Source organism: Cryptomeria japonica, chromosome 2 (genome assembly GCF_030272615.1).
Source record: "Cryptomeria japonica chromosome 2, Sugi_1.0, whole genome shotgun sequence".
Lineage (NCBI taxonomy): Eukaryota > Viridiplantae > Streptophyta > Pinopsida > Cupressales > Cupressaceae > Cryptomeria > Cryptomeria japonica.
In genome coordinates this window covers 49,498,504-49,526,408 of record NC_081406.1, presented here as the reverse complement: position 1 = coordinate 49,526,408, position 27,905 = coordinate 49,498,504, and the positions used below count along the sequence as shown (strand labels likewise).

At 36.4% G+C, this 27,905-nt stretch overlaps 1 protein-coding gene across 1 annotated transcript; it reads left to right on the top strand.

The window, feature by feature from the left end:
• The first annotated feature begins 50 nt into the window (after positions 1–50).
• Positions 51–27,806, top strand: LOC131046195 (T-complex protein 1 subunit eta). Its single transcript, XM_057979871.2, has 14 exons — positions 51–265; positions 344–604; positions 9,620–9,745; positions 9,853–10,056; positions 25,379–25,548; positions 25,692–25,827; positions 25,940–26,056; positions 26,138–26,257; positions 26,391–26,489; positions 26,650–26,739; positions 26,839–26,926; positions 27,011–27,099; positions 27,234–27,308; positions 27,400–27,806. The coding sequence occupies exons 1-14, from the start codon at positions 251–253 to the stop codon at positions 27,496–27,498; spliced, it is 1,689 nt and encodes a 562-aa protein (XP_057835854.1). The 5' UTR covers positions 51–250; the 3' UTR covers positions 27,499–27,806.
• The last annotated feature ends 99 nt before the right edge of the window (positions 27,807–27,905 follow it).

Here is a 27,905-nt window from a genome sequence, read left to right as displayed (position 1 = left end):
AATTTATTTTTAATTTAAACAGGTCAGTTTCTCTTCTTACACTTTCTAGACCACCAAATTGCCTTTTCTCTCTTTTTTCTTTTGCAAGCCCTAAACCCCATATTTTTCTTTTCTGCCTGAGTTCGACACCTTGTCCGTTGGGCTTGGACACGGAATACACGTATAAATTCTTGTGAAAGCAAATCAATCCGGGAGGGTTTTAATATTTTTTGTTCAGAAAAACTCAATCTACAGTCGTTGCGGTTCATCCATGGCGACCATGCTGGTAAGTATCTTTAGTTTCCACTTGTTTATGTGACATTCTAAAAACAGGGCATTAAAATGTGTGTAACTGGATGCGCAGCAACCACAAATAATTTTGCTCAAGGAAGGAACGGATACATCTCAAGGTAAAGCCCAGCTGATCAGCAACATAAATGCTTGCACGGCTGTTGTGGATACGGTGCGGACGACGCTGGGGCCTCGCGGCATGGACAAACTTATTCACGATGATCGGGGCTCCATCACCATTTCTAATGACGGGGCAACTATTATGAAGCTTCTTGACATTGTTCACCCTGCTGCAAAAATCCTTGTAGACATTGCAAAATCTCAGGATTCAGAGGTAAATTAATTCTAAAAACATTTTTATTTAGGATTTTAAAAATTTGTGGGATTTTATCTGATAGTTGACTAGCAGGGGTCAAATTTGCTGTTTAATGGGTGAACTAACATATAAGTGAAAAAAATGGCATTGGTTGCTGTCAGATACACCTTTGTATGTGAACACACACTGGTTTTATGGTTATCTTCGAGTTCTATTAAAAAACATTAGAATCTATGAAGGTGGTGGTTGAATGCTGTAAACTGATCAATGTCATATTCTTCAACTTCAAGCAATTTGCAAATGGCTCAAGGGGTTTTTAAAATTTTTTTTGTACTTGTTAAAGGAATAAGGTTATGTGAGACTAAGGTTTGAAGAATCTTTCGACAAGAATGCAGTGTTTTTTATGGTCCGGAAGGCATAGCAGACTTCCAACTTTCAAGTCTCTGCCTTATCCTGTAAACGTTATCATTGTTGAGACCTGAACCAGCTTGGACTCGAATCTAGGACCTTCCATACGCTGCTGGAGTGCTCTACCACTGAGCTACTGGCCCCTCTTCGACCAGTCCATCGTTGGTCCAGGTGTGACTTATTTCCAACACCAACTCCCCCCCTTAAGCCACACCTTTCGTGTGCTTGGGGCTCCTAGCCTGGATCTGGCTCTGATACCATGTTAAATATTGAACCAGAATATAGAAAACTGAGGACATAAATTAAAGAATGAACACAAATACACAAGCTCTTATCCTGGGAAAACCCTCCACATGAGGGTGAAAAATCCAGCCCACTCAAAAATGAACTTTATTATATCTCAGAAAAGAATACAACTGATGATAGTCTCTGATTACTATCAATCACAATAATGTGTTTGATTCTCTACAAATCAATCATAAGAAAGAACTCAGATGATACATCTCACATACAATTTAAAAGCCTTCATATGACTGAAAACTCTGAATGCAGAAGGAGCACATAATATCTTTGATCTGACAGACACAATCACACTATTTTGATGAATGAGAGAAGCCGATCATGAATCTATCAAAACTGCCGAAGAAGAGAAAACGTGACAAGGAAGAATGATCAATATAACATATCGGGATTTCCAGTGAAGAGGCACACGAAGGGAGAGGGAAAGGCACGGACAGTTACATCTGCACGGACAGCCTCATATACACCGACAGCCACATGAACTGACAGCCACATCACCTTCACCGACAGCTGCAGCAACATGAAGAGTAATGCAAACAATGCAGCCACCAATGCAAACAAGGCATGAAAAAAACGGCAGCTAATGAATTGATACCAGAAGAAATAAATAAGGAACATTGCATTGATGATCTCTATTGCGGCTATATCTTCAACAATCATATGTCTTCAATCTTCTTTGATGTGTATGTTATGAAATTATATCGTCAAAGTTAGAAGTTTGTAATTGTTTTTATTTCTGTACAAGAAAAATGTTGTCGTTGTTCTCTTAGAATAGGCTATTTGGACTTTTGATAGCATTTAACTTCGTACCTTTTTATATAGATTTTTTTTAGCGCATATCGCTTTAATATTTTGGTTTAGTGCTATTTGGTAAAAGCAGCAAATTATATGGCAGTGCATGCGCTATTGTGACTTTAAAAAAAATAAAAATTCTTAAAGCAAAAATGGAAACAGTTGCATTCAGAAGAGAAAGATTTGCATAGGTAGAAATGAAAAGCACTGCAGTTTTATTTGCCTGGTACTATACATATGGGTTTTTGTGGTCAAGAGGTATATTCTTGTTTGCAGAAACCTAACCCTTAAGATTAAGTGAGGTCGGAACAATCAATCCAGCATACAAGAAATCCATATTTGACAATAAGGCCGTATCTATAGTTTCAAAACCTGAATTCCACAATAAATAGCAGCAATGCAAAGGACCGTTTAGTTATTGCAAGAGAAAAAGGGATCAGTAGTTATTATCAGAAAAGGGCTCAGGGGCCAATAGAATGGAATTGAAATAATCTCCAATTAAGCTTTAGCCAACAGAATATAAAACTGCAATCCAACCACAATACCATTGTGCAGAGCTACCAAACTGTGAATATCTTCTTTAATTTGTGTGGACCAAGGCTGCACTTTATAGCACTTGCCTGTTACAGGGTTTGTGTTGCTACTGGTATGGTTAAACCACTGTAAATGGTGCTGGAATGAACGTGAAAACCTTCAAACGTGGAAGAAATCCTGTATGCTTAAGTGACCAAAAGTGCTGAAACACGAGAAAAATCTTCAAAAACAGAAGTAACCAGCAAAGTGAAAATCGACCTAAGTCTATCTCTGAACAGACATTAATGTTTTCTTTGTCTCTAGGAAGGCAGAAGCTAAACATGTTCGAACTAACTGCAACTTTAAACCTGCCAAACAAAAATACACTGGAGAAGGTGAAGTTGGATACTTTATATGAATTAAATTATTAAAGCCATTTCCACCTATTCCTTGCCACCAACATCCTTACATTGGTGGAAGAAGAGAGCCTAGAAAAGTTAGGGCTTCTGGCAGTCAGGTAGTCTTAATTGTCTTCTCTTAGATGCTATTGCAGAATTGATGTGCAATCTTTGAGTTGAATGTTAATATTGAATTTTTGAAGGAATGATTATTGGACATAACACCCCCATCCAAAAATGACTTTATGTATCCATGTTCCAGTATGGATGCAGGTGGCATATGTCTAGACTCTAGAGTATGGCCTTGACATGGCTGAAAAAATGTGTTGTGGCTTTATACTGCCTTGCCTATAGTTGAGAAGAAGACAGAAAAAACTTATCAGTAGAGAAAGCACCTACATGTTGTAGGTAGACTCTAAACACTAAATATATCTCATACCTAAATATTTTATATTCTAGTAAAAACATTTATGTTGTGAATTTTTATGTGATATGTATTTGCATATGCACACTTTTTATATTTTGTTGTATAAGTTGCATCCTGGCCATGCTGTATAGTATAGTACACCTCTATTGTTAGTTCTATCTATATCCATAAAAGTTTGCAGTGACATGGCCATTATTTTATACAGGTAATTTACTATTCCCTAACAATGCGTCATATATTTTAGAGGTGTTTTGGTTACTAAAATTATGCAAATTATTGTTATATAACATACACAGATAAATATTTAATATGTTCTATTTCTTGAATGCTAATTGCTTGAATAGTTGCAGCTTGAGTTGAACTGTAGCAGTTTCCTGTTTGATTTGTAGAATGTGAGATTGGACTTGACAGTTGTACTTGTTTCAGCTATCTATCTCCTCATAATGACAGAAGAAACTTTGGAACCAGGACTTTTTGGCTGTCAAACAGTGCTAGTTGTAGGAACTGAGAAAATAAATGTAAAATTCTCTCTCTTTGTGTCAGTATACATATTATATATGTATGCTTGGTACATTAGAAGATAATATGGGTTGGTACACTGTACGTTAGAGACGTTTTCCTTTTTTTATGTTTTCAAGGGCCTTGTTTATGCAATTTTTCACATATGTTATCATGTACATGCACTTAATTATCTTGTTTACATCCTGTCCTGGATTCCCATTCATGTACCTGTCTTACGTGCTCCTTTTAATTTATGAATTTCTTCATTGATCCGTCCACTCTATATGTCATTAGGCTTCAGTCATTGGGAAAAGTTGCAAAATAGCATATAACTCCTTTAGGTCTGCTAAGCTGTATTCACAGTGTGCTCCCATCTTGTTGGGTTTGTTTTCTCATCCTGTGGGTTTTGGGTTTCATTGTAGGTTCATGTTATTATCTATACGACTGCTGGGATCAATTTACCAAATTATAAGTTTAATACTTATACAGTACAATACCTGTGATTTCCTAATACAGGTAGGAGACCGATTCAGAAGATAGACTGCAGTATTAACTTCTTCAGCCCAAAACTTCTTCGGAACACTCTTGTGTTCAAGCGTAGACCGGGCCATTTCGGCAATCGTGCGGTTTCTCCGCTCAACGACACCATTTTGTTGAGGGGTGTAAGGTGTAGTGAGTTGGCGCTTGATGCCATGTTGTTCACAGAAATGGGAGAAGGCAGAAGAACATAATTCTCCCCCATTATCAGACTGAAGAGTAATAATATGATTACTAGACTCTTTTTCTACTAATGCTTTGAACTTTGAAACACAACAAGCACTTCTGATTCCTGATGAAGAAAATACACCCACATTTTTCTACTAAAATCATCAACAAAAAGTAGAAAATACCTGGGTAACAAAAGGAGTAGCCATAGTTCCACAAATATCAACATGGACCAGTTGTAGTACCTCATACCGTTGATGCCGGAGTGTACTAACAAAGGAGCGCTTGGCTGCCATGGCAAGCTCCTAAGAATCACCTGAGTCAATTAGTTTGAAAAGACCATGATCCTCAAGACCCACAACAACAGTTGTCTGAGTCTCCCGATCAATGATATTGGATTGATGTGAACTGAAGGTCATGTTGAGCCCAGAAGAATGTCTCAGAATTTGACTGACTGAGAGAAGGTTGAGTTCCATTCCTGGAACATAGTACACATCGAGGAAAATTAATTTCCTCCCTCCAGACTGAATTTGCACATTGCCCTTTCCGACAATTGTGTACTCTTCCCCTCCTCCAAAGATAACTGAATCTGAGTAAGGCTGAAAATCAATGAACCAATCTCGACGATGCGTGAAGTGGCGAGAGGCACCTAAATCAACATACCAGACAGAGGATTTGACATGGTATGCAAGTCTTTTAGCCATAAAGGCGTAAAAGATAGACTCGCTTTGCTTAGTGTGCTCTGCTACGTTTGCTTTTGGCTGCGAACCACTTTGATTAGCCTGTGCAGCCAAGCGTTTATGACACTCGAGATCCATATGACCAAACTTATGGCAGTAATTGCACTGAACATTTTTCTTCTTCGAGCCTTCTGATGATGGAGCAGAGGGTTTCTGTTGAGAAGACTGAGAAGATTGTGATTTGCATTTATCCTTTTGAAAGGATTTAGCTACGAATGCTTGTTCTGAAGAGGATGAGCTATTGCCGTTGTCGAATTGCTGCTTCCACCGATCCTGCTGTAGAAGTTTAGTGCAGAGATTAGCGAACTTTAGATCAACATCAGTTGAGGTGATGTTGAGTGTTTCGACAAATGCTCGTGGGACTTTGGTAAGCTCTTTAGAGTTATCACGACCATGTCCCCCTCCATTTTCTGGCCAATGGCTTCCAATTGGTCACAGATTTCCTTGATCCGATTGAGATGATCCTTAAGGGATTTGTGCTCATCCATGACAATAGAGTCTTAAGAGCATATTTTTCAGAAAGAAGGCTCTTCCTTTATTAGACATCTCATGCAGCGTCTTGAGATGCTCCGATATCTCGGCAGCTGTTTTGCCGGAAGGTATTTGAGGAAGCTGATCGTCGGTCACTGAGAGCTTGATGAGCATGACTGCTTCACGATTTTGTTCATCAAACTTTGTCTGTTCAGGGCCAGCTGCAGTGGGACGGGTGGCCTTTCCAAGAACCAACTGATCAATAACGCGATACTCAAAAATTGTGAGCATCCGTTGATTCCAGGTGTTATAATTTCTAACATTGAATTTGTGGCTTCCCTCGAGCAGAATATTTGTCAAAGATGCCATCGCTGAAAACTGATGTCAAAGCTGATTGACCAAATAATGGCACAAATATCGAGGTAGAAGACACGTGAAATCATGTAAATGCGACGTGTGCAAGAAAACATAGGCAGAAAATAGGTGCTGATTTTGAGGCAGATTTGAAAATATTTTCGACACGGATCTCAATGTATAAATTTTTGGAGGACCTAGAAAAATCTGACAGGTACCCAGAAAAGATTTTGAAAAACCTAGGTGACAGTTTTTTGAGAATTATTTTCAAAAACCTTGGCTGCTAATAAAAGTATGGAGGGTTCGTAAAAAACCCTAGGCGACACTGCTGCAAACCCAAAACAGGAAAAAAGGATATTTCTTGGCGCCGAAAAAAACACTGAGTTTCTTTGAAAACCCTAGGGCCGGAAAAATGAGCCACTGCCGGAAGATAAAACAAGAAGCCGTGCGAAAAAAAACGCGTGCAAAAACGCGAGATCGTGTAGACAAAAATTGTGGGCTTGAAAGCAGAGAATCGCCACCAATCACGTCACCAAAAGAACTGCGTGAACTAATCCGGCCAAAGAATGACGTCGTCATGAAACCAAAACCACAGATCGCGCGAAAGAAAAAAATCGCGATAGATATCTCGGGTTACAAAATGAAATCTCAGAGGCCGAATTTGCGTGAATGCAGATGAATGACGGCGTGAACTGAGATTGCACAGAGGAAAACAAACAGGAAGCAGAACAGACGCGAAGTAAATTGCGTGGCTCAGACACAGACATAAAACTGAAAATTGATTCAAAATTTTTTTGAATAAAAATCTTTTCGAATTTTTTTTAATGCCTAAGCTCTGATACCATAATACAAAAGTATTTGGTAAAAACTGATTGAATTAAAAGGAATGATCAATAGATCATTTATAGATTACAGAGATGATGTTTCTAATATGAAACAATCGTAAGAATTAGAAAGAATCTAAAACTACAAAATATACAATATTGACCGTTAATCAAAATAGAAATATACTATACGAAGATATTATGCTAATACTCTTAAGAGAGCACCTACTCGGAACATTAGAGGCTGCAACCTCAATGAGCACCAACTCAACTTCATAAAGAGAAAAACAGAGATACAAACAAAACAGCAAGCACCATGTCTTACTCAGAAGTGAGTAAAACTCTTACATCTCGATACAGTGACATGCTGTCTTAAAAACTCAGCACACATTATACAGTACAGTGCTCATAACTTTTACAACACCCTTCTGCCCTCAAGTGACTGTGAAATTAACATTTGGAAGCCTTCATAGAAACTGTTTGTGAACTACAAAGCATACACTTAACGCCTTCCACAGCACATAGTCAGAATTTTTATATTTCAATTCCCTTTTTTTTAAAACCACACATGCTCTACACACCATCTATTTCTTTCGAATATTAATCACACTCTTTCAATCGTCGACCACACACACTATCAATTCATTATTCAACGCAGAGAATATGTGACAAAGAAACGTATGAGCGGTAAAAGAAAACCTCTCGAATCCTTCAGCAACCAACCACCAAACAAAAGATTTACGATTCCAAAACAAGTTGACTCCACCAAAATCAGAAACAACACCCCCAATAAAAGAAAGACAGAATTTTAATTGTTTTTCAGAAGCGCATAACACGTCAGGAGTTCTTCTTGAAGAGAAACGCATATTGGCTCAAAAAAAAACTTAGCGGCACAAAACGGCTTCTCCTTTTTGGAAGACACTGACCACAGCTGCCAACTCAGCAGAAGAAAACAAAAACGGCTTTCTTAAAGATACACAAATTATCATTTGAAGCCACAAAATGAACAGCACTGTAAAACTATCCAAACGGTACATCAAATATGCAATATTCGACTTTCTCAAAATCAAATCACCATACAATCATTTGGACTGAATTAAAAACTCCCTTAATTCCAAATCGAACCTCATAAAACTTTGCCAGATGTAGTTTTTTTAAAAAAGTTGCAGGAGCTTAGATAAAATTCTCCAAGAAGAATACGCTGGAAATGGCCATTTTCAGACAGACACATCAAATTCGAACAAAGAGAAAAAAAAGCTTCTGTCATCACAGAGATATCCTCTGTACAGAAAAACGTCTCCCTTTCTCTGCAGCATGAAACTCACCAAATTCATCAAACAGAAGTCTAATGTCAGAACACGTAGCTCTGATAGCCACGCCAGCACAAGGAACAAACGATTTTCCAGAAACCGCCAAGAGACTCAGAAGGATGCTCTTACGTTACACTACATACTCCTCTTGCCACGATGACTCAGAAAGAGTCAGAAGAGTCTGTCCTAACAACTCAAAGCCAGAGTCAAACACCAATAGTCGTGCCAGGCATAGAACAAAACTGAAATCTAAATGAATCCATGTGCCAGACATAGAACACTTTGAGCAAACTGAAATGTAGACAAAACCAATGCTGCAGACAACCAAGTGGCAAGCACTAAACTGGAAAATAAGTGTCAACTCGGCTCCAACGAATAGACAGCTAATCAGATAGATGTCGATGACAATAAAATTAACAAATCTCAGAATTGACATCAATGACATAGCTCAACACTGGCAAATCTCTTGAATCAAATTTCTTCATTCATATCAGGATTTCCTCTGGAGGGAGCAAAGTTTACAGATTGGGCAGTGAGCCTTCTTTGAGGCATTTATAAAAATCAATGAATCACCCTCCACTGCAATATAATGATATCCTCTAGAATATACCAGCATTAGCCCAGCTAGAAGTGCCCCTCCCTCTGCCTTGTTATTAGTTTTGATGCCAAGATTGCGGGAACCCCCAATCAAGAAAGCACCTGAAGCATCTCTTGACACATAAATGGCACTTGCTGGACCAGGATTACCGTGGGAAGCACCATCAAAATTAAGCTGGTAGAGCTATCCATTTTTTTCTTCATACATGGTTGGGATCATTTTAGAAAGCTGCTGATCCTTCTAGATGACTGCTACTGGATTCCCACTTATATAAGTGACAATAAGATAAATCTTACTGCCAACATGTTTCATCTGCTGTGATGAACTTAAAGTCTTAAATCATAATTGTTTGTGGTTTAAGGACAGTAAGTAGCCTTCTTTTCTTGTGTAGCTCTAATATTTCACAAATCCATACTCTGTTACCAAGAGCCCTGATTCTTTTTGGTCTTTTGGTGCCGAATGCCACATTTGGCCACATTTATTTTGTATGGATGAAAAGAAGAATATTGTGTTTTATAGTCTTGAATCTTTTCGAAATTACAAGCATATTAAAATTCAATAAGTTCTTCAATTATCCACTTTTCTGGGTCAGAGTTGAATATGTTGCTGATTGCTTATGAGAATTCTGGATACAGTTAGTTCTTGATATTGGTAAAGTTAAATTGTTGATTATATGATTTCGTCATGAACAGGTTGGTGATGGAACTACAACCGTTGTACTTCTGGCAGGAGAGTTCCTTAAAGAGGCAAAGCCTTTTATAGAAGAGGGAGTACATCCTCAAAGCCTTATTCGGAGTTATCGGACAGCAGCTTATCTGGTTTGTATTGTTCTATGCTTTCTTATTTCTATTCTCTCACAAATTTGCTGCTAATGAATATATTGTTATGGGTCTCTATTTCTAATGAAAAAAGGTATATCATGCAGGCTATTAACAAAGTTAAAGAGTTTTCTATCAGTATAGAAGGAAAAAGTATTGAGGAAAAGAAAGGCCTTCTGGAGAAATGTGCTGCTACTACACTTTCATCTAAACTCATTGGAGGAGAAAAGGAATTCTTCGCCAAGATGGTTGTTGATGCTGTAATTTCAATTGGTCAAGAAGATCGATTAAATATGATAGGCATTAAGAAGGTATTTAGATAATTCTTTTTTTTTCTGGAAAAAAATGTGACTAGCATTACATGAATAAGAGTATGTATATCAAGAATGGGAAGATTGTTGCTACTTTGGGACCAAGCAGAAGAGCTAGGGTATTTGATTGTACCTCAGAATTAACATTCACTTCATGTTTTTTTTAACTATTAAAGCTTGCACCTTAACATATGGGAAATCACTATCTGTAGAGAAGTATCTTGTGAATGATGTTCCCATGTATGATATTTAGTGCACATATTGAAGATGAATCATTGAATATATTGATTGAAATGGAACAGCTTAGAGTGAAATGCGTACTTCTGACAAGTAGGATGAATTTTAGTGTGTCAATTTCTGGTGTTTAAACAAGATTCAGTTGTGTAGTTCTTGAGTCAAACTCATTGACACATATTTCACGAGCAGTGGAATCTAGCTCTCATGATTATCAATGGTCCACTTAGCACTCGCTGTATCTAGGTGATGCTCATAGGGGTGAACCACCAGGACTTCCTAGGTTGCCATACATTGTAGTAGTAGTCCAACTGAACCATTGTTTAACCATCGGATTTCTAATAGGTAGCAAGCTAAGTGGGCTTGATCTTGGGTAAAACTCCATGATTATGCATGCTTTGAGTTGGAGTAGTATTGGGATGGGTGACCTCACGAGAAGTCTTGATACTTCACTGTTGTGAGCTAAGTCACAAGGTTCGAATTCGAATTCGAGTTCAACTTCGGCAACAATAAAATTCGAATGAAGTACGACAAAGTAAAAAATTCGAAAAAAAAAATTGACATTAAATTTGCCTTATATAAATTTAATTTTTTTAAGAAATAAAAAAATACATTTTTAATTTTTATTTTTTTATAGGTAAATAGCTGCAGAGGGGCAGCACCCATTATATTAATATAAATACATTTTTAATTTTTAACTTTAAAAAACAAAATAAATTATTAGAATCTATTTTAAAAAAACATAAAATCAATTTAAAATTACCAAACTTTATTTTTAAAACACATAAAATAAAAAATATATTAATTTTTATTTTAACTTTAACAAAATAAAAAATACTATATTCTATTCTATTTAAAAAACATATGACTGATACGTAAATTAAAGAATATGATTTTTTAACTATAGTCATTATAAAATATAAAATCATTGTTTAAACTTTAAAATATATTTTTTCCCTTTGGCTCGATATATTTTCCAATCTTCCAACGCGAAAAGCCTTCGTTTCCATTTCTGTGCAGTGATGACCTCCGCCCTGTCATGTGGATGCCTTCAGATCACAGCAAATTTGTTTTGCCCTAGCCGCGGCAAATCTATTGTGCCCTAGCCGCAGTGACAGAAAACACCTTCAATGGACTCGTAATATCTTCTGTTGAGGTTGGGGGTCGTTATTTACTTATTTATTGAAAGAGCTATCAAGAAACCCTTAAAGAATTCCTTTTTAAAATACGTTTTAATAAAACCAAAGGCCTAGTTTTTTCAGTACAAATTGCAGGCAAATTTTAACGAATTTTATTAAGTTTTTACAAGTTTGCTGAATTTCGAACTCGAAGCTGAAAGTTCGGCGAACCTTGCGACATAGGTTGTGAGCATCTCCTAGATGCGGTGAATGCTAAGTGGATCATTCATGCTAATTGGAAACTCACAAAATATGAGTCAATGGGTTTGACTCAAAAACCACATAGTTGAATCTTGATAAAACATCAGTCTTTATTTCTGATTTAATTGGTCATTTTTACCAAAGACTGCAAGATATGTGTCTAGTAGTGGAAACTTAGGTATGGTGAAGAATACAAAGTACTAACATGTGGATTGGTATATTGAAAATCTATTACAAAGAGAGTCTAGGGAAAACACATAGGCAAGATAATATTTAGTCATTTAAATTCTCCCATTTTCTAATGACCTAACATAGCTACCAGGTTCATAAATTTTGATTCCCTTTGGAAGTCAATTTTTCTGGAAACCCTTAATTTTTCAAAAATTTCTTGCAAAATCTGTATAGGAATTGACAAGTTTGTATTGAGTTGGACAAATTTAGTCAAACTTGTATCAAATTTGTTTGGAATAAGTAAATATGCTTTATGCTTATGTTACTGGATCTGTGGGCTAAGCTGTGTGATCTGAGTTCAGTTTGAACCAGATTCAGGGTCTGAGGGTAGCAGGCATCTGTTGAAGATTGTATAATATTGTATAAGCCCCTTTTTGGTGAGCGTGTTTAAAGGTTTGTGGCATTGGAGATCTGCGAAGTCTTTGTTGTTGACAAACACAAACACATATTTATAGACTCACAAATTTCTGATTTCAAAAGCAGAGGTGGGAATATTGATTTACCGATTAATGAACTCCTAAGCCCTCAAAATTATTGATAATAAATTTAAAAAAAAAAATATAGTTTTTATATATCTATTAGTTTATATTATTATTTCAATAATATTATATGATTGATCTTTCTATATAATATTATAGTTGTGTATTATAATATGATATCTATATTACTGTAATATTATATTATTATTCCATTTATATTAAATTGTTAATAATTATATATTATATTAGTATATTGTAACATTTATAATATTATTATTATTATCTTATTATATTATTATATAAATGTTTTTTAATTAATTATTATATACTATTTTAATTTTATTATAAGGTTTATAAATATTTCTGTATATAAAAATGATAAGTATTAAGAAATATGTATGTTTTTTCTGCTGTAAATATATATAATTATATGTTAATGATTTTAACATGTCTTTTGTATCTACAAACCCAAAACGAGCCCAGCCCCCAATAATTTTTTGTCAGATCCACAAACCGAATCCGTGAACCCAAACCAAGATCTGAACCAGAATTGTTAACATCATAGTTGAAAACTCAAACTTGGGGCTCAGCACAGACTCGGCATAAAACTCCGCAAAAAAAATGTCATAATTAAACAAAAAAAGAAATCAATGCATTCAGAGAACATAAAAGTCTAATTTGACTATAAATTGTGCTAATTCAAACATTACACATGTCATCTGACCCTCTCAAAATTTGAAATTTCAGTCGCTGTTTCTGTTATATTCAGGCACCAAAAAAGTCTGAGCTCAGGACTTGGGAGTCTGAGCCTAAGACTCAGGAGTCTTGGAGCAGGGATTGGCCGAGTACTGTCCAAGACTCCACTGAGTACTCTCCAAGATTCTGCCAGACTCTGCTCAGGAGTTTGGTTGACTCGGCTTGGCCAGCTCAAAGACTCACTAGTTTGGCGAGTTTTGCTGGGTATTCGGCCACTCTTTAATTATGGTTAACATAACATTATGCCTTTAAATGATTTTTTGTTAAAATTAAGGCCTTTGTGTTGAAGTTTAGTTTTCCAATAAGTCATCACATTACTTAGTTAGGCGTCTAATGTATATTTCTAAGATGTTTAATTGTATACTATTGTTGGCCTTGTTTTTGACCTTGCCAATTTTTAAACTTTTCATAACCGTTGAATTGGCATGTGCCATTGTGCATCAAATTCCTTTATTGTGTCAGCTTGTCCCTCTTGTAAGTGTTAAGATGTCTGCTTTTTTTAGTTTTCTTCAGAATTAATCCCAGTTGTCCTCAAATGACAAATCACTTGTAAAATTGTGGTTGTCAATTTGCATTTGTAGTCCTAAGTTATTAGTATTTAAACCTGTTCTCCTCAAGTGTTGCATGTTATCTGCACCAAGATGTCATAGTTTGTCCATTTCATCATTTGTGTGTTAAAATGTTGCACTTGATTAGGTTTTTGTCAAAGGTGATATAGGTTTCAATAGAGTACGATTGTTGGAATTGCTAGCATAAGGCACTCAGGAATTCAACATATGTTTGTGGATTAGTTTGTAGTGGTTATGCTTCCAAGGAGGTTTGGTTTGACTCATAGCTTGTGGTCAAAGGTTGCTGTTGAAATGACTCCATTCAAAAATATGCTAAAATGGTGTAATTTATTAAAACACTTAATTTGTAGAAATTTTCAGCCTTGGAAAGGTATAATATTTTTGCATATTTTATGAAAATGTAAGAAGGTTTATAAAAGTAAGAAGTTGTTTGCAGTACCATAGTTGGTAAAACCTTCAAAATGCCGAGGTGGGAATTTGTTACCTCTAAGATGATGACTCTTCTTTGTTGTGTAGAGGTGGGAATTTGTTACCTCTAAGATGATGAATCTCAGAGAACAAACTATGAGCCGCTACTTCACTTAAACTGGCGCTTAGGATGAGCCAGGGGATACGAGATATAGAACTAAGATAATACAAGACAGACGCACCTTCTAGACAGTTCCGGTAGCTCTTTGTGGCAAGGACGAACGCGAGGAACTAGGACTCCAACGCGACATGCTATAGTCCTGTACGGACAGAAACAGAGAACCACACAGAGAAGGGATTGATAGTCGTATAGATAAATGAAAGAAGTACGATAATATAAAAATATAAACAACTAGGAAATAAAGTGAAATAAGAGAAAAGGGAAGAAAGTAGACAAACAATAGGTCCACCCTATGAAGTCCCCAGCCAAATAAACCTTCTCTAATGCAACCTGCACACAAACCAGAAAGGAAAAATGTTTGGGGCTGCTTGGGGACTTGCCTCAGTCAAATCTCTGTTTTGGTGTTTCCACCTCCACAGACAGCCAAATAGATTGATAGAATAAAAGATAAATGCAAGATAAGATAAATGATAAATGAAAAACGATAAATGATAGAAGAGGGATGTGATAAATCCTAAGATGCCCAAAGATAGGATAAATAGATGGATATTACCAAAGAGGCTTGAGAAAGCCAAGAGAGTTGCAAAATAATACTGTGAGGGCTTGAGAGTGCTGTAGCAAAATAGAGACTGCTGTAGCAAGCGAGAGAGAGCCAGAGAAAGCTGTGAGAGCCCAAAGAATAAGAGAGATTGTGTCTAGAATCTAGAGAGCTTGAATGAAGAGAGAGGATAGATTTAAAAGAGAGAAGAGGAGGGAAAAGAGGGTTGGCGAGCCGTTTGAAAGATTTGGGGCCGTTTCCACCGACATGCGCAAGTGACAAGTGGAAAGTTGTGCTCAAAACCGTCACTCGAACGTTAAGATGTTGTGGGATGAATGCGCGGCACGTGGACGTCCGCGCGGTGCGCTAATGTCCAAATGAATCACACTCGAAAATGGCAGGAGACCAGGGAGACACGTGGCTAACAAGATTGACGCCACAAGGGAGCTGCTGAAAAGGGGGGTCTTGAGCATTTTGAGAGGGAAAAGGCTGATGCAAGGGCTGGAATGAGCCTACTCAAGTGCTAGGGGAATGGGCACCAAAGTGGTTACCAAAGATCTAGGTCAATTTACAAGGGGGGATGCAATTTTCGACACTACATGTTGGTCATTTTCTATTCAAAAGGCTGCAATGTATTCTTTGTGAGTGAGTCAGAAAGTTAGCTAGCTTCCCAAGATACTGAAATGCTTTTTTTGTTGGTGTTTTATGGTTTGTCGAACCTCTAAATCACCGAAATTCTCTTTATCAGGATTTTAAAGTTTTAAAAAACTTTTCGATTTGCTGCCAAGATGATAAAATGATAAATTCTTCTGGTTTTGCCCTAAATATGTCTGCAAAATTTGCTTAATAGTGTACACTTTGTACTCCCCAAATACAGTCGTGAAAATATCTGCATGCCTGTGCAAAAATGGAAGTGTTGGATTTGGTTATTATGTATCAAAGTGTAAAATATGGAGGGATTCTGTCAGATGTTGTAATTGCGGCTGCTCTGGTGCACATGTACACACAAAAAAAAGATCTTATGGAACACCATGATAGTGGGATATCCACAAAATGGATTGGAAAGGTTTCAGAGGCATGGCCTATGTGAACATGGAAGCAGCAGCGTCTTTTATTTGACACCCTATGTGAACATGGAAGCAGCAGCATCTTTTATTTGACAAATTACGTTAGCAAAATGTCATCAAAAAAGTGCAAAAAAATGCTTGGCTTAGCATCTCATCTTAACTTACCAATGATGATAGAATACCTTCTTTTGCCAGTGACATGGTTTGATTATCATTTGTCAAAATCTAAGGCGTCCATGTATTGCAAAAGTGAAGCAGTTTGGAAACTTTGCAAGAGGAAAATTAGATTTTTCAGATAATATTAGTGTCTGCTAATCAGGTAACTCAGATAAATACAGTTATTATCAGGTTTTGGATCAATGAAAAGGGCAGAAGAACATTGTAATTGCTATTAAAGTGTCCTAGTTGGAGGCAATGATTACATGCCTTAAAGAGGAGCTTGAGACCAGGTATATGGAGTCAGTGAGTTTGCAGAAGGTTGTCCTTGCCAAAGATGGTTGTATCTCAGAACTGGAAAAAGTTTGGTTAGGAGAGGAAAGACATTTGCAAATGAAATAAAAGATAAATTGAAGAATCTAGAACTAGAAAGTAGGAACCTATGATCTCTAATCAATTGGTTTGCATAGCTCAAGCTCATGGAACATGTTCTAACCATGCATTTATCAAGTAGGAAACCTTCCACATTGTGTATCTGGCCAAAATGAAATAGGTGGTATCAAGACACAGCACACTGGTTTACCAAGGGTACTAGTAGACTTGCAGGGGCATTTGCCCAAATGTCTTGTGATAGTCACATTTGTGGCAAGAATGAAAAAAAAATCACAACATAGTGTAAACTTTATATGTGCCCATGATAGTTTCCCATTAGTAGATCTTGTATCATTCAATGCAGAAGCTGGCGTCAATGTCATTTGCCCTGATTGGCTGCTTCAGAGATGTTTCAACATTTCTTGAGCAGATGAAAGAGGTACTCAAAGCTTTGGTGACCAGGAAGCTGAGATTGTTCAGCACCATTGTTCTAGGTTCTGATTGCACCCACAGTCAAGAAATTCAAATATTTTGAAGGTGGATTGTCATCTGATCAATCACAGCATCTGATCAATCACAGTTAGCTAACTTTTAAGTTCTCAAAACTCAAATCAATAAGCTGAAACTTTGTTCTTGTTTTCTTTTTTTATAAAGGATATTGTAATTTAAGTTATAGATTGACTGTGTATAACTTAAAAGTTCTAAAAATAATGATCTTTCAAAATGTTATTACATTATAAACTACTTTCAAGAAACAGTTACAGATGAAAACCTATATATACAAGGCTAGATTGTAAGGGGTGATTTTGGCTTACTGCTCTATCTGATAAAACTAAGTTGCCAGTTCTTGTACGGGTACACAGTTTTGGTATGTCAGCATGACAAATTTTTTTTCTTGGGTACAGGACGTTTGGCTACGGCTGTATATACATGCAATTTTAAAAAAAAATATACAGAATTGTAAAGAAGTGGTGTTGTTATGAGGTTATATAACATATAATTTTGACATCCAAATTAGTGGTGTTGTTATGAGGTTATATAACATATAATTTTGACATCCAAATTAGTGGTGTTGTTATGAGGTTATATAAGTCCTTGTGTTCTTGGTTATCTTTGCCATTTTCCTCTTTGTTTGTTGGATGAGTTTCGACCTCAATTTGCATTGTCTCTACATCAACGTGAAGCCTTGAGTTCAGATTTGCCTTTCTTTTACCCCTATTTTGCTCCTTTCCTCGCCTTGCGTTTGTTGTATTTTAGTAGTGTCTATTAAAGTGTTGTGTTGTTTTTTACAAAATAACTATGAATTCTGTATTCTTCATATGCTGCTATTTTCAAATTTAACTATGCCTTAAAATTTCCTTGTACTATTTTAATGATTAGCTTAATGGTACCCTAACACATATGATCCCCATATACTATTGTTGCCTCTCCATGAAAATAGAGATTGCTCTGAAGTATAATTAAAAAGAGTTATAAAACCTTGTGAAGAAACATTTCTATCATTGACCTCTATGCTTGTTTCCCCCCTTCGAAACATTTATACTATATGCTGTATACATTCACTAACGTGCTCCTAGAATGCACTCCAAACTCATGGGGATGAATTCACACCTTAGATATTTATAAAGTTTACGATTTTTATTTTGTATGGTGGTGGGAGCTCAAATTGAGACTGTAGAAAATCCACAATGACAAATTTCATTTACTTTTTCTTATATGCATGGCCAGTTTTTGTCCTGGACATTAATAGGAATAAATTGTATCAACAAACCTTGATGCTTCACCTTCCACTGTGCTGGGAGTTGATTTCTGTTTTGGAATGTTTGGGAGTGATTGAGAGCCCTTGATAGTGCCCTGTTTGGCTTGGGTTTCCTGTGGGTATGTGTGTAGGGAACTCGGGTTTCGTTTAGGATGCTCCCTAAGCACTCCTGTTGTCGCTTTCGCTCTTGAGCTGTTTTTGCATACCCATAGGGAACTCGGGGTGACTAGGGCACTCCTTAACCACTTCTAGAGTGCCCTTGTCATCGCTCCTGCTCTTGAGCCAGTTTGGAGTGGTGATAAAATGAATACATGAATTAATGATAGAGATGACAATGCATACTAGATGCTAGAGTAAAATATATCTTTATTTGCATATGAATTTATTGCAAAAGAATACTAGATATGGTCAGCCAAGAAAGTCAATCTGACTAGATCATTCATCATACTAATTTCCTTGTTGATACACAATCGATGGTTGCCGAGAGGAACACAACGATTGACAATTTGACACTTATAACTACCTGAAGTTGACTAACAATTAATACATAGTCAACTAACCAATATTATCAACACATAATAATATGCATTGTAAACCGACAACAATTTTTTGTTTGGAGATTTTCATTCTTAGACATTTGTGTAGAAGTTGAAAAGAATTTGAGCTCTTCCCTTGTGATTTTCAATAAAGAATAATATTGTTGGATTATGAATTTGTGTATTGTTTCTATATGCTGTAGATTTTTCTTACGTTCAGTTTGTAGCCACTTTCTAAACTGTTGTCATTTTTGTAATGTCCCTGATTTTTCAGTGACAATTAATTAAATTGATTTTTATTAAGTTGTCAAAAATAAAATAAAAGATATATTCAAATGATGATTTAATATTAATTAATTTAATTAAATAATAATAAATTAATAAAATATTATTAATTAAATAAAGTTCTCCAAATGTGATCTGTCTAATATTCTAGTAGCTTCTTGGAGTTCTTTATAAGGTGATTGGAGGGAGGAAGTAAGGAAGTAAGGAAGGCATGCTTTGGATTTGATAAAACGGTTTATATTTTGGAGACGAAAATCTTCAGGAGTGCAGAAGGGCTGGACGAAAACCTAGTTCTTCCAAAAGGGTGGATTCATGACAGAGTCTACATTAGCGCTATATTTGTAAAGTCTCTTGTGGAGATAAATATGCAGTAATAAGATTTATACAGTGAAGATTGTTGTCTTTAGTAATCAGATTTAAAGTAAATAACAGAAACTGAAAATGCAACACATTATGGCACAAAACAACACAAGAACAACACAGCAGTACCCTGGGAAAACCTCCCTCCTGGAGGAAAAACCCAGCAACAAGATTCAGCTCTGATTATGTTAATATCAAAAGATGTGCAAGTACAAATTCCCCACCTAGGGCATAAACAAACTAACTTATCTGAATCTTGGATTCGGATCAGAACATGACTGAACCTCAATCACATATAGGGCAGATCTTCAACAAACTTGAAGCACAATAGTCTGAAAATACTTCGCTCTATAAATTTGCCCTCCTTAAATGAATTCGCTCAGCAAGTTGACTCAATATAGCTCAGACTGTGATTGCAGACCTTCAATCATGATCGCTGACCTTCAGACTGTGTTCGCTGATCTCCAGAATGTGTTCACTGACTTCTTGAAGAATTGCTGATAGTTTAGTAGGAAATTCGCTGTTTTTGGCAGACATACATCGCTTGTGTTAGATGATTGTTTGTCTTCAAATCACCTTGTAGATATAGGTGACACATGCCTTCAATAACCCTAAGTTGGCTTGCATACATTATGCCAAGAGGTTTACACGTTACAATTATATAGGTCAAGGTCTAATTACAAGCTACATATTTGATAGGTCTTGTACCATAACAATTACATAATACATTAGATGAACACTCAAATAGGGCCTGCCCTATTATTATAAGTTACAATGGGGCCCAGCCCAATTACATGAATAACTTAAACTAGAATCCTATTCTAGCTACATATTTCAACAAAGATATCTACAAGTATCGACACTCAACATTATCTCATCTGGTGAATTTCTTGGATTAAAATGGGGTCGACCTAATATTCTAGTAGCTTCTTGGAGTTCTTTATAAGGTGACTGGAGGGAGGAAGTAAGGCATGCTTTGGATTTGATAAAATGGTTTATATTTTTGGAGATGAAAACCTTCAGGAGTACAGAAGGGCTGGATGAAAACAAGGGTGGATTCACGACGGAGTCTACATCAGGGCTAAATTTGTGAAGTCTCCTGTGGAGACAAATTTGCAGTAATAAGGGTTATGCAGTGATAAGAGATCTACAAGTATTGAGGCTCAACATTATCTCATCTGGTGAATTTCTTGGATTAAAATAAAATAAGAGACCTTTTATATTAATATCAAGCTGGTTGTCTGTCTGCTTGGGTGAATTAATAATCACGATATTGGCTATCATTTCATTTATCTTCCTAACGTGAGGACTTTGGGGTGATTTCCTTTGGAGGGAGATTATCGAAATCACTTAAGGCATTTATCTCTCGATATCACATGATGTTGTAATGTGGAAATAAGGATCATGGTTGGAATCGCGAGCTCTCACCTTTGTTGTGGAGAAGAATACCATGGTTGCGGGATACATTATTGTTGGTGTGGCAAAATAACAATACTTCTAAAAGGCAATCGCATAATCTCTTCTTTCGGGCAGACTATTGATTAAGGCGACATGCAAACTGTCCTGCGCATCTGTCGACTTTATCGTGGCTCTCATAGCAAGTATCCAATCATTAAGAATGCACCATCTCTGGCTTCGTTTCCCTTTGGGTCGGGTTAGTATGGTTCCATACATTCCTTGAGTTCTTGACCTATTGGGTGCAGCTTGGGACAGAGGTATTTGCATATCAGAAACTGGTCGAAATTGTGAGAGGATAAGTTGGCGACTCGCAACGCCAAGAAATCGTTCTATATGTATTCAGCCATTGATCCACCCATCGCCAGTAGAAGCATTATGCTGAACGGAAATCAATGAGACATTGTAAGTCAGTTTGTACCTGAAAAGTTGTATTCCTTGATAATAAATCAAAGCCATTGGCTCTCGAATTCTGTGTCATCATTTGGTTTAAATCTGTGATTGATTTATATATAATTTAGTCGTGATCTATTATTCAATTTGAGTGTATGTTAAAAGTAGAGGCCTTGGAAGCAAAAGAAAATCTGTTATAGATTGGCCAGGGATATTTCAATCTGGTGGATGAAACAAATCTTAATGCAATGGTGGATGTAATATTTGGTGTTTTTAGATCTATGAATTTGGAAAGCCTAGGTGAATGTTTCTTTCTTATGTTAATTAGCATTTCCTCATTCAAACCTTTGTTGTAGTTTTTTTTCAAATTTATTCATTATCTTTTGGGAAGATTGTGTTATCGGCCCCTTGTTTACCTTACCTGGATTTCCTTTTCTTTATTTCAGTTTAGTCTAAGTTATCAGGTGTGCCTTTTTGGGGTCCCGGTCCCATACTGAATGGGTGCAGGTAAGGGTCTTACAACGGGAGTGGCCTTGGGTTACCCAATGTCTTGGGAAAACCCAAGGGTGGTCCAAACAAAAAAAAAGTAAAAATCTTTTTAATAAACAAAAATGGCCAAAAAGTAATTTCTACCCCATTATGTGGAAACTTGATACATTGGTGATAGGTAGATGGAACGGCTTGCATGGCATGTATCCAAGGTCTTCCTAGAAAGAGATTATATGGCAAAGGAAGATCTAGAACTTGGCAGACTCTATGCTTCACCACTGGCCCAACTGTAATGGGTAATACAATAGCTCCTCTGGAAGAATGTTCTGCATCATCATATGCTTTAATGGTTATATTTTTGTTGACATCCACTGATTCTACTGCATAACCCAATGTTGTGACCAATTGCAAGGTGCATATGTTTAAGCCGGCTCCATTGTCAATCAAGACTCAGTTGATTCTATGTTGGTTTACAAATCCTTCAATATGAAGGGATGCATTATGGGGTTGTTGGAAGGATGTGTTGTCACTTTCGATGAAAGTGAGACATGGTGATGACTTCAGACTACCAACCATGGCTTTAAACTGATCTGTGTTGAGGTTGGTGGGGACAGACACTTATTGGAGAGCTTGGTCCAAGTTTTTTTATGTGAGGGGGATAAGCATAAAATCTCTAATATGGAGACGAGGGTTGGCATTTTATTCAATTGCTCTACAAGATTATATTGTTTGGGGGGGGGGGTGTCATTCCTTGTGGTGCTACTCGAATAATAATCTTGATACGACGTGTAACAATGTTGCATGTAGGATTTGGATCTTTTATGGTAAGAGTTGCAACTTGTTCATCTGCATCATAAAGGTGATTCATAGTATAATTGTATGCAGCTTGGGTGTAATTGGTTGTGGTATCTGTGTTTCTCCCAGAGGTGGAAGGACCCCTTTGATCATGTGCCTAATTTTGCCACTAAGTGATAAAATTGTGAAAATGGCGTGTGCCTTGACAGTTTGTGTGGTTTCAAAGGCCTTAATTTGGGCTGCCCTTTGACCCTGTTGGGGACATTGCCCCCTGACCTGCGTGAGGTGTGCTGCCCCTCAACCCCATTGGGGTCTCCACTCCTAGCCCCCACTAGTTGGGATCTCTTGTCACATAAGAAACCTGATTACAATTTGGTGATCTGGGAGTGGAAACCAAAATTGATAACTTTGACAATTATCTTTATGTTTATCACAATATCATTGATCAATGATAAATACCATACTATGAAAGATTCAAATGTCATCATATTATAAAGTATAATATTATATGATATATCAAATGTATTTGCAATAAACTCTCTTTGCACACACAGGTGCGCGCATGCACACACACACACACAAAAGTCATACCCAATTGTACTACACGCAAGGACTTTTTTTTGTCATATTGGAATAGCAGAACCCTGTACTTGCATTTGCCTCTGTACTAGAACTAGCAACAAGGGAGCTGGTCCTCTCAAATACAGAGGAAGATGGTTATTTCAATGATGATCTCTCCAACTGTTATAAGCTTTGTCGCTGCCTGTTGGGCAAGTCGGGCTATTTTCAATGAAATATCGCAGCAACAATTCTGTTTACCAACAACTATCCTATTTGTCAATTTGTATATTGTATTTGAGAAATCAGTTTAATTTGTTTTTAAGTTTGAAGACATCGGGAAAAATTCTTTCATAGAATGGGGAAGTGAATTCAATTTTGGGTATAAATTTCATCATTCCAAACTTTCTAACCACTATAGAAAGCTTTATAAAACAGTTGAAAGATGTTTGAAGGATTCAATCTGCAATTTGTGATAGCCAGGCAAATCATTAGCTTCATTTGACAGCAACACCCAGGCACATGGTGATCTATGCATAGTTTGAAAATTTGGAGTCGGGTGTAAACTTGGCTGTCCCAATTTTGATCGACTCAGCATCGTGGCAAATTAAAAAAATACATAAAATCATTAACTCGGCAAGTTTGGGAGTACTAGGCAAAGCTCGGCAAGATTTGCCAAAAACTCAACAAGGCAAGCTTTTAATCTGTTGATCTATGTTGATATAATCTCTTGGTCAAGAACCATATGATTCTTTGCAAACTGATGAAAGGAGCTTTATATTTTAAAATATGAAGTCTTTTTAGGATTTGGAGATTCACTAAGAAATTTTTGTCTGTCTTTTATTGCTGTATTGCGTCTTGTTTATGTCTGCAAGTTAAACTCCATTCCTGTAGATCTATTGTCATTTTTAAATGTGTTTCTTCCTCTTTGAGTTCTTTCAGATTCAGTACTATTCTTGCAACAAATAAATGAATAACTAAAAGAAGACACTAGTGATCAGTGTAGACAGTTAAATCGATTTTATTTATTGATTCCATGGAGGCTTTTGGCAAACTTGTAAGATGATTTTCTCTAACAGTGCTCTTCGTACTCAGCATCCTTCCATCTGCTTCTGTCTCCCTGTTTTCACCAGCTCCCCCCCACTGCAAAGAGAATGTAAAGGGAGTAAACATATTAAAAAATGCTTCTCTTAAACACAAGCAGATGGAAGGAGTAAGCATTTTCCCTAATCAATCTTCCCTCTAACCCTTTCCCTCTAATTCTTGAATAATTTATTGCAGGCTTTCCACAAGCATTTTCTATAAAAAAAGCTTCTGGAAAGTCCTTGAGACAAGTTTGTGAATATTATTTATTGAAAATTGCTTTTGGAAAGCTTGTGATAATTTTTTTGTATTGCAGGCTTTTCAGAAGCATTTTTCTATTTGTATTTGACCAAGGGAAGCTTGATAACTCTAATAATGACTTTAACCATGTTTACAATTATCACTGCAGATCAAAATTCATTCATGTTATTCTTTATATGCTTTTCTTAAACATATAAAAAAATGCTTCTCTTAAACACAAGCAGATGGAAGGAGTAAGCATTTTCCCTCTAACCCTTTCCCTCTAATTCTTTTTTTACTGAAGGGAGTAAGCATATAAAAAAATGCTTTTCTTAAACACAAGGTTTTTTTGATTTAAAAATCATTTATTGCAGGCTTTCTAGAGGCATTTTCCTATATAGAAAAATATTAAAAATAATTATTTGCAGTTCCACAAGCATTTTCTATAAAAAAAAGCTTCTGGAAAGTCCATGAGACAAGTTTGTGAATATTATTTATTGAAAATTGCTTTTGGAAAGCTTGTGATAATTTTTTTTACATGTAATTTTTTTTGTATTGCAGGCTTTTCAGAAGCATTTTTCTATTTGTATTCGACCAAGGAAAGCTTGATAACTCTAATAATGACTTTAACCATGTTTACAATTATTACTGCAGATCAAAATTCATTCATGTTATTCTTTAACAGGGATTTCAGCCTCATTGCCAATCATTCTTCTTAGAGATTTGAGTTTTGTATAATTCTTCCCTTCGGTAAAAATCATGCTTAGCCAGAATGCAACAAATCACTGCACTAAGGCCAGCAAACCATTAAACTTAACTCTTGACAGTGGGATTCAATTTGCCTTGTCAAGATGGAATTAATGCACAGCCGATATCAATATTTTTGTTCAGTTAATCAATCATTTAATTATTGGTGTTTCTTACTAGGTATACAGCAATGCTTAATCTCTAGATGATTTTCATGCATTTACAAATCTTGGAGTGTACTATATTTTGCAGGTACAGGGAGGTAACATGCGTGACTCATTTTTAGTTAAAGGTGTTGCTTTTAAAAAGACATTTTCATATGCTGGTTTTGAACAACAACCAAAGAAATTTTTGCATCCTAAACTTCTTCTATTGAATGTTGAGTTGGAGCTTAAATCAGAAAAAGAAAACGCAGAAGTTAGGTAAGTCTCTAACTGAGCAATTTGGTCTTTGTATATTAAAACAACATATGGCTATTTATATTGATCATGCCTAAATTCTATAATAGTTAGATATGTATGTTTTGAAAGCTTGTTTTGTAACTGGGAGCTCCTCTGTTTCACAGGTTGTCAGATCCAACAAAATATCAATCAATTGTAGATGCAGAATGGAATATTATATATGATAAATTGGATAAATGTGTGAAAAGTGGGGCGAAAATTATATTGTCTCGATTGGCAATTGGTGATTTGGCAACTCAAGTATGTCTATGAATGAATTGCTTTATTGTTGGCTCAGAATATTTTTAGATTATTTTTTCAACAGATACGTATTTTGGCGGAATATAAAAGAAAATTATGTTTATTTGTGCAGTACTTTGCCGATCGAGATGTGTTCTGTGCTGGCCGTGTAACAGAGGAGGATCTACAACGTGTTGTTGCTGCCACGGGGGGATCAGTGCAAACTTCTGTGAACAATATTGTTCCCGAGGTTTGATGCTATTGTAAAATGCAATAACTAGTTAGAGTGTTAGAAGGTGGACTTTTTCTGCTAATCTGGCTTGTTCTGTAGGTGCTTGGAACCTGTGAACTTTTTGAAGAGAAGCAAGTGGGAAATGAGAGATTCAATGTATTCAGTGGGTGCCCATCTGGCCTGACTGCAACTATAGTTTTACGTGGTGGGGCAGATCAGGTACTGCCCATCTGACCTTTTTAATATGGGAAAACTATTGTAGGATCTCCTATTTAGCATTGAAATATTATTATAATAATTTGATATATCAGGTGAAGGTAAACAATCAATCTAATGTTTATATGTCTGTCAGTTCATTGAAGAAGCAGAAAGAAGCTTGCATGATGCCATCATGATAGTTCGAAGAGCTTTGAAGAACTCAACTGTTGTAGCTGGTGGTGGTGCTATTGATGTATGCCCCTTACAAAAATAAATAATATAGTTTCAACTGTTACTCTAATTTGTCTACTATGCTCCAATGGATGGATGAAAATAAATCATGCAAGCATTATTACTTAAACAGGGACAGATAACCCATTGAATTTTGCGGATATATGCTTGAGTGCTTGCAGATGGAAATCAGTAGATATTTGAGACAGCATGCACGAACCATAGCAGGGAAGTCGCAGCTATTTATCAACTCCTATGCAAAAGCCCTTGAGGTAAGTGTTGTTATGATTATGGTATGTACATTAGGGATTTAAATTTAGATTTCAAGTTGTTCTATTCAATTTCTTTTTATTGCATATTGTCATTTTCAGGTTATTCCACGTCAACTTTGTGACAATGCTGGGTTTGATGCGACAGACGTGCTAAATAAGCTCAGACAGAAGCATGCACTCCCTTCTGGTATATTTATTTACAAAGATCAGGTTATGATATCAGTGATGTTTAAAATGAGTGGTCTTAACCTGTGCTTTTATTTGTTATCAGGTGAGGGTGCACCTTATGGTGTGGATATAAATACAGGTGGTATAGCTGATTCTCTTGCAAACTTTGTGTGGGAACCTGCAGTTGTAAAGGTATATATTATTCAATTATTGAGTTGTTACTGATCAGAGTCCTTGAACTTGGTATATGTTTTAGACAGCGAAAAATTCGATGATAGCTTTCAGGATATTCAACTCTTAATTATGTAGAATCTGGAATATTGCAGGTAAATGCGATCAATGCTGCCACAGAAGCTGCTTGTCTTATTCTCAGTGTGGATGAAACAATTAAAAATCCGAAGGTGAGTGTGAGTTTACTGTTTCAAACTTGTATTATGTATAATCTTCTGGTATCTTGATAGAGTAATTTATGGAAGCAACTTTTGCATGCAGTCTGAAAGTGCTCAAGGTGAAGGAGCTGCAAATGCAATGGCTGGCCGAGGACGTGGTGGTGGTTTCCCAGGCCGAGGTCGGGGCATGCGTAGGCGATGAGAGCAGCAATAGATGAATACCATCTGATTTGTGATACATTCATTTCTAGTGAAGTTGATCGAAGTCTCGATTTTATACCATGCTGAATGGATGAATGATTTGCATATCAATTGTGGGATGCACTCAACGACAAAATAGAACAGTATTTATCTTGAAATTTTGTATTGGGGTGGGTATCATTTTTTCTAGGATGGCTTGTGTGTTGTTGAGATTATTTGCTTATATGCCTTTGTCATTGTTACCAGATTTAGATGGATTCTGTTTGTAATCATGATGTCTTATGCTTCCTTCAGGATCATTCTTTTTTATGTGCCCCTCTCAAAGTGAAAGTTTTGTCAATTATAGTTCACATAACATCTGCTACCTCAATTTTATATTCAATAGTATTTTTTTTATGTCATAAAAAC